Below are 10,049 nucleotides of genomic sequence, written 5' to 3'. Positions count from 1 at the left end.
TAATATCCACCTCTAATAATCAAGTCTGCACCACCTTCTCTTCATGCTTACCCATCTTTAAGGTGTTTTTAACCTATTGGCTACACTGCAGGAGCCTCAACATACCATCTTCCTCTACTAGGGGTATTTCTAGCTACGTCACCCCTTCAATGACTCAGCATCATGTGAATAATTAATTATACATAAACATAGCTTGGAGCTATGGGACTTGGAAATCAGTAACACCACCCAAAAAAAGCTACAGCTTGTAATTGGGCTGCCTGAATGTGCAGCATGTGCAGGACATACAATGCAGTGACTGAAGAGTCCAACGAGAATTACTGAAAGCACTTTTCAGTGACCAACTAGGACTGGATTCCTTCAATTCCTATCACAAAAGCATTTATTACTAAAAATGTTACCGTATGGTGAATTTTACAATTCAGTGGAAACCCCACTACAAACCTGCAGCAGTGGAAGTAATTTTGTTGAAACATTACTGTGTCACCAACTACATCACTGCTTACAAAGAAACATTTTTCTAATACCAAAATTCATTTAGGCACAAGCACTGGATTATACCTAGCAGTGCTGCAATCACACCCACTCTTACCAAACAAAAAAGGAGGGGCACAAAGCTAATTACTCCTACAGATCAAGCGTTCAAGGCAGGTAATTGGTTTTGGCCAAGCTGTGCACTTTTTACTCGGGATATTTTTGTCATATAAACCCTATTCTACAGGTAAGGACTGTGCTCTTTACACCATCCACTGCTTCTTCTAGGCTGCAGGAACTCCCACCTACAAAGCTGAGTGAAATATCAGCGTGTCCGTGTGCAGTCTACCCATATATCTGCCTACGGGCAGTTTCCAGCCAGTGGCAGTGCTGGCTCCCAGCTACGCAAGTTTGCCAGTGCATCTCACTTTCTGCTGGAGTTTCTTTCTCTCAGTAAAATAGGAGAATTATCCAGGGATAAAAGACTGGATCAGCATGCGTGACTGATTTAGGCCCTGTACCTCTTGGATGAGAAAAACAAACCAGTGGCCCAATGAGTGCTAACTCTGAACTTTATGCAAACTGAACGGAAACTGTCAATTCAGGGTATATAGGCTCTATCCAACCTCTGAGCAGCAATGGCTTCCACAACAGGCAATTCTGAACTGCATTTAAATCAGTAGTGTACAGCAGAATGATTCTGGAGGGGCACTTCCAATCCCTAAAGCCATTCAGCTTCTAGAAAAGTCAATTTAAAATAATATTCCACAAATGAGTGAAAAAAAAAAAAAAAAAAAGCCTATTTTTCCACCACAGATTCCATAGGTTATGGAATTTTTGAATGGTATGGTATTTTTAAGACTACAAAATCTTCACAACTCATCTTGTTAAATAATGCCTTTCCACTTTTCCCAAACAGAGCTTTGCCAGGAGGTACCCCCCGCCTTTGGCAGCAGTTCTGGGACTTGGGACACTTCTCTCTCATGCTATCCAGCCTTCAACAGTCACAATTTATGGTTCAGAACATTGCAGCCTACTGCCACGGAAATCTCAGACAAAGCAATACCAAGCGACAGGCCAACGGGACAACAGGCTGGAAGTCAGAGAGAGCGAGTGAACACGAACAAAACGTCAACAAGTCACTCAGAACGTTTTTAACCCTTCCAAAATAGCGTGGGAAGTTACATCATACAATCTGGAGTTGCTGAGCAGGGAGGTTGTCTGTGTGAATTCCACAGCACTCACATAGGAATCAACAATATGCCTAAATTCTCATTTAAGCAGTACTGAATCTAAGTGTTTCTGAAAGTAACTATTTCAGTAATTGATATTACTATATCTTCACAACAAAAAGCTCAGTATGACTCTGTACACTACAATCTCCAATATAAAGATGCATAGAGTAAGTCACACAGAACAATTCAGAGTTTTGTCCAAAGCTACAGTGACCCAAAAGCAGAACATTAAACTCTGGAGTTTCCTTTTGCCAAAGTTTAGCAACTAAATCATGCTCCTCTCAGTCAATCCACTCGTAATGCTTGTTTTATGAAGTTGTCCACATTCCACTAGAATCTGTTGCTGATCACAAATGAAATGCTGATAGATACTCTAGATAAAAATAGAGGATACAGAGAATTTTTGTGTCTCAATCTCTGCAAAGGATTCCTTTGTAGTCTATAATAAAAGACAGCTGTAAACATATACATACATTTGGGTTTGGCTGCATTGTTATCCTAGAGTACGTGTAAGGAAGTTCCCCGTACCAGGAGGTAAGCCTTGGTTCCTCAAAAGATACTTCTAAAAAAAGAAAAACAGGAAGACTTTCTCAGCTGCCTTATCAAAGGGCTTGAAAATGGAAAGATGATGCAATTCTGCCAAGAAACTTGACCAAAAAGGGACTGTCTACTCACCTAAAGTTAAAAAGCAGCCCCTTAAAATCCTCAGCCTTACATAGTGAACTCAAGCGAAGGAATGAGATTATTCAAAAGCAGGCCTGTCTCTGCAAGAGGAATTACCTTGCCAAAATCTTAGAACCACACTAATTTTCTCATCCCTATGCCAGACAGGGCAGGGACTGGACAAGTTAAAGATATAAATAAAATTGCAGTTTCATTTTGCTAATTCTGGCTTGTTTTATGTTCTCCTGGTTCCAGTGCCCAATACACTGGCAAAAGTTGCAAGATGTATCCACTGGAAAGGATGAAGTGGAAAGGACTGCAGCATCAATAGGACATTACAGAAGCAGAATGTAGCAAGGCTGGACAAGTAATATTTTGTCAAATATGCGTGTGCTCTGTGATGTAATACAAACATCAAGTTAAAAGTACTTTCAACTTCTGAAAAGACTATCTTGGTAGCTAGTTCTCATGCTTGACAGGTAACATTCTCCATTATACTGTACCTTTCTTGCAAACCAATAAACACAGGTGTTGAAGACATTGTCCAGCCCTGTCCAGTAACTACTCCAATATATTACCTTATATCCGTTCCTGACTGAAGAGAAATTTAGCTAGAACAGGTGCCCCTTAGCGAACAAATCCAGAATAGCAATCTCCTCACTTACTGCATACTGGAACTAATAAGCAAAGACAAGGGAAAAGAAACGTGTTCTGCTGGGATTTTAAGTGAGAGGGGCAAAAAATATTCTCGGCGACAGAAACCTCAAAGAACACAGTTTTTGCAGCATCACTGGGAGACAATATGAAGGGATGGAGCACAGACTTAATCTAAAAAAAGAGTCGGAAAAAGAACTGGAGATGACAGAGGAGGCAGTAAAATTCAAAGATTTTTAAGACAGGGAATTTTGATTTGGGAAGATCTCGTTTAATTGGCAATAGGAACATGGTGATAGAGACTGAAAAATAAGCAGCAGTACTCTTCAGATATGCATGGAAAACTTGGAAGGAAATATGTGGAATGGTCGTATGTAAAATTAAAAACAATGATAAACAATGCATGGATTTTGGTATGGAAATGACCTCGGAATGACCTGAAAAGTTGGTCTACACACCCCTTACCCTGTCTGATGTGAGTTCTCTGACCCCAGGGTATGTCTTGGAGGAGTTGTTCAAACATCCAGTCTGCTTGTTCTGAATCAATAAAGCCAGGAACCAAATGAATCCTAAGGAAGAAAAAGATAAAGAAAAAATGGAAGGAATATACACTTCTATATATGCTTTGATAAAATATTCTAATTTCCAGGTTTCCCAAAGGAGATAAGAATGGCTGTAATGCATCAGACTGAAAGTCAAAGCCCAGTACCCTATTTCTGACCACAGCCAAAAGCAGGTGTGAAGGAAACAACAGAAGGCAGCAGGAGCTCCTGATGAGTCTTCCCCTCACCAAACACATCTAATTGCTTTTTAAAACCTATAAAAACGCATGACACCAACAATATTCTACGAGTCCCATAATCAGCCATATACTGTGTGAAAAATGGCATCCTTCTGCTTGTTATTAACTTCCCATTTGATAAATTAGATCGCCCTGATTATGGTACTACAGTCAACATAAGTAAATAATTGCCCTTTATTCACCATCTCCATGCCACTCAGAATTTGATAGCCCTTTACCACTACTGCCATCCTAGCCTCTCTTTTCCAACCACAAGAACCCTAGAGCACTTAACCTCTCCTATTTTCACATTTTCATATGTACGTTTTATATTTTGACCGTACTAACAGCAGCATTCAAAAATTCCAGCCACTGTGGTGGGCTGCAGAGTAGGAATGCTGTTCACAAGAGGTTACTCTCACGAGTATTCAATGCTCCGAAGACATCACAATAAGAATACATATAGTAAAGGCACTAAAAGAGATGCAAAATCCGATTATTAACTTTCCAGAAATGTATATATTCCAGCAACATATTATGAAAAGAAACTCCAGAAAATGACAGAATAATCCAGCTGGCTGTGTATCTCTTCTCTTTCCAGCTGGTCAAAGCTTTTACTTTTCAAACTGGTATAAAACTTTATTTGCAGCTTTAGAAGAAACCAAGATGAAAGCTTTGAAATAAATGCACAAAAAGTTACTATGTCCTTGGCATTTTTTCCACTATTAATAAAACCTATCAAATCCAGAAGAAAGGGATTAACACTGATATTGCAGCTAAGTCAGCAAGGTAAAATAAAATGCATTTTAGTTAGTAGGAATCACAGAACAAGTAGGTTTTGTTTCGAAGTTTCCTGAAGCTGAAATAATGAAGGCATAGCATGTAAGCAAAAGGGACAACTCTAAAGTTATCAAATCTGCCTAAAGTGAAATGCTTTTATTAGATTAATTTAAAACAAGTCCAATTTACAGCTAAAAGTTTTTGGTGGCTCTTAACTATACAACACAGACATCACGCACTTGCTAACACTGGAATACCGATCCAAATTTCAAGCAGCAACTTACTCTGGATCGTGAAACAAACGGACGTAGCCCCTTCTCCTTATTCCAGACAAGAACACTAGATGCAGTAAGCACTAGATGTTAAGAGGTTCATTTTTCTTCTCTTCAGTGCTGCTCAGAACTGCGTAAGTCTCTGCTACCTGATACTCAAAGTATTTCCAGAAGTACTCTAAACAGAAGATACACAGGAAGGGCAATGTGCACCTGCTAGAGTCAAAGCACTCTGCAGAGACTAGACTTCAGAAAGCTGAGTATCGCTGCGTTATTCTGCAACAGCAAATTACAAGTTTCAAAAAACATGCAATTCACTTACCTAGAAATGCCAGTTGGTACTTTGCTGAGCTCATACACACCAGACTTGCTGAGGATGTAAGAAAGGAAAGAGCCATCAGATGGACAAACAACAAGAAGTTATCTTACACTGAGCAGCCATCGACTAGAACTGCTGTAAACCTGGACTAGGGAGAGTATTCTTTAAAAAGGAAAAGAAAAAAAGCTTGGCACTACTAAGGGAAGCAATAATGTTCTGGAGACAGTCAGAGGTCAGAATAAGGCAGCAAGGGGTGTTGCAAAAGCAAATGAGTTTGTGCACACTTCCTGCCTCTCTCTCATTTCACCAAAGGCTCAATACACAGTTTTAAGGCTCTAGAGATACGTAAACGAGGGATGCCACGGGGAATCTAAAGGAGACAACCATACAAGACTGCACCCTGACTGTTACGTTTGCGTTTACAGGTATACAAAAAACACGAGTGTAACTGAAGATGCAAAATCCTGTTTTCAGTCAGATGACCGATACCACCATTCTTCTAACAGCAAAGTGTTCATCAACCTGTGTGACACAGCGAAACCGACTTACAGGTATGTGAGCAGTATTTTAACTATTGTAGCTGGTACATAGGGTAAACAGTTCTTCCCTGTTACGAGTTGCATTCTCATAAAGTATTATTTACTCCTGTGCAAACTGCTTGCTTCACCTACTATCTCATTTTCTCCTAAGCTAGCTCCAAACTTTATACTGCTCGTTTTGCCTAGAACACTCCAGGAGTTAAACGCTCTCCAGCACTGCTTCTCCCTCAAAACAGTTCAGCAACTCACAAGATGATCACATACTCTGTTTTGCACTGTGCTCTATTTAAGAAAGCTAAATAAACAGAAACTTCTGATCACTTCCATAGTGCACGTGCAGAGCATAAACCATACTGTATTACCTACAGCACGTTGTTGTGATGAGAATAGCATCTCAGTTTGCTTCCTCTATATTTTTTTACTTGATTTGTGAATAAGTGTAACAAACGAAAGGTCAGTGAACCTTTAGAACACTTAACACACTGAATTTACTTAATATATAGATTTTATGTATGTTATTACTACTATGTTATTACTACTAATCATAAACAAAATGCAAAGAACATACGGCTGTATCATTCATACTGAAATGGAAAGTTAAAACATAAGCAAATCTGTTACAATCTGTAAGTGCTTCTGGGAAGTTCTGTAACTATTTCCAGCAATGTTTTTCATGACTCTTGACAGAAACACTTCTCACAAAGTAGTTCTACTCAATGAACTGTTCACTACCATGCTAGCAGTGGGAGGGCAGCTGAACACCTCATCTGCGTTATGCCTGCTCTGCATGAATACTCACCTCGCATCAAATCTGAAGTTGCTACAGAAAACTAACCCCAGATCCCTCAAAGTAAAAACAACATACAGCGAGTCAAAAGCTGAATCTGCAACTTGCCTCTTAGGAACCACTTAGTAAGGAAATTCTATCAAGATGACCAAACTGAAGCAAATTTAATTTTCAAAATCTGTAACTTCACCATACACCACCGCACCTTGTCACATTTCATGCCAAGGTTATTTTGAAAAGATCCCCATTTCAACACAAAGGGTAAGTGATCTACAGTGTGTGAATATCTAGCTTCACTATGACACTTAGTAGCAGCTACTCTTCCGAACCTTCAAAGGAAGCGCTGCTTGAGTTGCCATACTGCCTATATTCCTGGATAACGGTAAGTAATTTCCAGCATAGTTTACACAGGGCCTGTCCTAGGAAAACGTACATCGCTGACCAAAGGCGACATATTTGTAGTTCTGTTGGTCCAGAATGTCCAACTGTTTGTTCTTCCTGGCTTATACAGCTACACCAAAGCTATAAAACCTAGCTAACACAGACTCGGACTCTCCTGATTATAAATTCAGTTCAGGATAAAAGGGCTGAAAGTCCACGTTTTGTACTGAAATTTCTTCCAAAGGCATGGCAGTTGCAAGTAGAGAAGGAACTCTTTTTCAGCAGGTTCCCACTGACCAACAAGACAGAAAAACCGCACGAAGGACAGTTAAGTCAGCAGTATACTCACTCTATCACACCTGCCTCAGGGACTTTGCGCTCCACCTGAAAGGTAACAAGACAATACATGGTCAATGTTAAACATTTAAGTACCTGGCATGCTCTAGCCAAACAGAAGTAATTGCCATCTCTAGTGACTCTATATAGCTGCATACTGATATATCAGTGACAAAAACATACCTCTGGAGAGTTGGTAAGCAGTAACAACCCACCCACTCTCTCCATGCCCCAGCAACTCTCAAATGCAGCTACCAATGCAGGCAGTTTTTAACAATCAACTGCCCCCTAAAGGACATTAATTTCCAAGTTGTTTGGATTATTACAATCCTTGCTGTTTATCAACTGCAAAAAAAAAAAAAAAATTCTTATCCTTACATTTGGAAGTAAAAATCTAGAGCAACTATAGGAGGGATGAACAAATCCCAGGCCCCAGACAATGAGCAAAACACAAGACAGGCCAGACACAGCAGGAGCCGACACTTCAAAATTGTCTGCACAGCTTGAGATAGCTGTTTTTTGTTAAAACAAAAAAAAAAACAAAAAACAATGACAGTAGTTTAATCCAACCCGGTCCAGCCTGGATTATCATTCTGGTTGTCTCAGGGATTTATGCTCCTCTTCTCTGAGCTCAGTGGAGTGCTGAGATGCAAGGAGGTACTGAGTTGAGCAAGCAAAATATATAGATACCAGGGTTCTGCCACAGAGAAAACAGAATCTTCCCAGACTGTCTCCAATCCTTCCAAGCCAAGAAGACAGCCTTTTAAACGCTTCTGGCTTAAAAAGAAGTGTTGGAGATTTTTTTTCCCAAGCAAGGAACTGCCCTCCTGCTGCACAGAGCACAATATCCTTCATCTGCTGACAGGACATAAAGCAAAGTCCATAAAACAAATCCCATGCTCTTCCCCTGTAACAAGTAAGACAGATACCCCAACAGAGGGGAAAAAACAGAGCTTAAATCATGCTTAGGACATTGCATCATTCTGAATATTTAGGAGAACGTATTCTTTTGGCTCTCCGAAAAAAAGCAGTTATAATCAGGTACGTAATGGAAGTCTGAGGCTAAACAGAGGGACTGTAACTTTCTGTTTGCCATATATGCAAGACAGTTGCAAACTCTGCTTGGTAAAAGCCCGAAGTTCAGCTCAGCTGAGTTTTTAATTTGTTTTTAAACATGAGACTATAATCTCAAAGTCTGATAATTTTTATCCTTTTTGAAGTTTAATAAAAGCTGAGATTCTACTAGTTACTGTGTAATTTTTACCTCTGATGGTTTTTCAAAGACAAATTGCTTTTCAGCGTGAGGCTGGTCTTTCCTCACCCATGCCGGTCTGGCGCCTGCAGGGGCAGGGCTGCTGGCCACAGGCGCCTTAGGTGCTAAAGCAAAGAGAAAAAAAAAGGATCACATGAAATAGAATTTCATCATACAAAAAATACAGTTTGGAAGAACTTATGGAATCATTCTTTGAAGTATTCTCCTCTGCTTGGCAGAGACTCCAGGGAACAGCCAAACCTACATTACGTGAGAGTTAAAATTGCACAGAAACTGGAATTTTTTTATATGTGTTTGTTATTCATAGACAAATAAAAATGAAAACATCCTTTTATCAGAAAGGATAACACCTGGAACCTTCCAATTCTACCACAAACACCTATCATATGCCAGCAGAAATTTTCCCAAGCAGCTAAACTGCTTCCCTCCGCAATTTTTTTTAGGAAACAAAAAGGCACTTCTCTGAGAAAAATACTTTTATTAAAAAGATTTTCAAACTAGGAAGAAAGTATGGAAGAGCAACTCAAGCATACCACTTCATGTGTTTTATTTACACATGTGAAAAGGCTTAAAAATGGGCCTCAAACAGAAACAAAATAAAAGTCTTCACTCTGCAAAATTCAAAAGATGGGAAAAATAATTTTTAAAAATCCCCTTAGGAAAAGGTAGAATGAAACGCACCTGTGACAGAAAACTTACAGGCTACATGCAGAAGTCACAACAGTCAGCTAATTTTTTTCAGGATTAAAAAAAAAAAATCAGCTTGCCTAGTACCCTCAGTCTGCAGAGAAATGGGAGCTTTATTGGATATTGTAATCAGGCAAGTGGAACACGGTGTTTTGACCACGTTCGCAAAACAAACCAGTCCTCCCTGCAAGACTGGAAACCCACACCGCGCTCTCCTGCCTCTGCACTCTTCGGCTCAACGTTTGATACGAAACAAGGACATTAACTCCAGCCCTTCCAACTAGCGCTCTTTATTTTGCAATGTTTTCACTGTGAAAAGGTAGAGGAAGACACATAGTAAGTTTTATCAATAAAAAGTGACTAATAGTTATTACAGAACTTAGCTCCACCAAATTCTATCCGTCTCGTTCAACTTGCCCAAAGATGAGCGTAGTACGCCTACTTAAGCGCGTGCATTAGAAACACATCTACACACGTACGCAGCTGACCCTCTGTTCCCTGTCCAAAATCGCTACAACATATCTGCGACATACATAAAAATTTTACTTAAAAACTCGGTTCGAACACCTGAACTTTAGTCACCCAGAAAAACCGGACGGCCGCTCAAGGCCTCACACTCCTCCCCGTCACCCAGCACGGTCAGAAAGAGCGGCCAGGAGACGGGCGCGGGTCGTTCCAGGCGCCCCGCAGGCGCCCTCGCAGAGCCGGGCTCAGGCCGTTCCGCTCGGCAAGGAAAGCCACGCAAACTTCCAGCCGCACGTCTAGAGGCTCGCAAAGCTTCGCCGGTTATCTTTCGCCTCAGCCCACGCCAGGCCTAGGGCAGCACTTTTCTCCATACCGTCTGCAAGGCAAGGGCAAGGCGGCCCCA

The 10,049-nt window shown here is 40.5% G+C and overlaps 1 protein-coding gene across 1 annotated transcript in view; it reads right to left on the bottom strand.

Annotated features, from left to right (window-relative positions):
* ALKBH3 (alkB, alkylation repair homolog 3 (E. coli)) overlaps positions 1–10,017 on the bottom strand; it is a 23,129-nt gene extending 13,112 nt beyond the window's left edge. Inside the window, exons 1-6 of the mRNA XM_009329737.1 lie at positions 10,008–10,017; positions 8,486–8,598; positions 7,235–7,269; positions 5,182–5,229; positions 3,492–3,595; positions 2,183–2,271 (exon numbers count right to left, since the gene is read on the bottom strand). Of these exons, the coding sequence (XP_009328012.1) occupies positions 2,183–2,271; positions 3,492–3,595; positions 5,182–5,229; positions 7,235–7,269; positions 8,486–8,598; positions 10,008–10,017 (399 nt within the window). The remainder of the gene's footprint in view (positions 1–2,182; positions 2,272–3,491; positions 3,596–5,181; positions 5,230–7,234; positions 7,270–8,485; positions 8,599–10,007) is intronic.
* Between the last annotated feature and the right edge of the window lie 32 nt (positions 10,018–10,049).

This window comes from Pygoscelis adeliae, unplaced genomic scaffold (assembly GCF_000699105.1).
Source record: "Pygoscelis adeliae isolate BGI_AS28 unplaced genomic scaffold, ASM69910v1 Scaffold117, whole genome shotgun sequence".
Classification (NCBI taxonomy): Eukaryota; Metazoa; Chordata; class Aves; order Sphenisciformes; family Spheniscidae; genus Pygoscelis; species Pygoscelis adeliae.
Note: the sequence above shows the minus strand (reverse complement) of the source record. Positions and strands in the feature narration are given on the sequence as shown.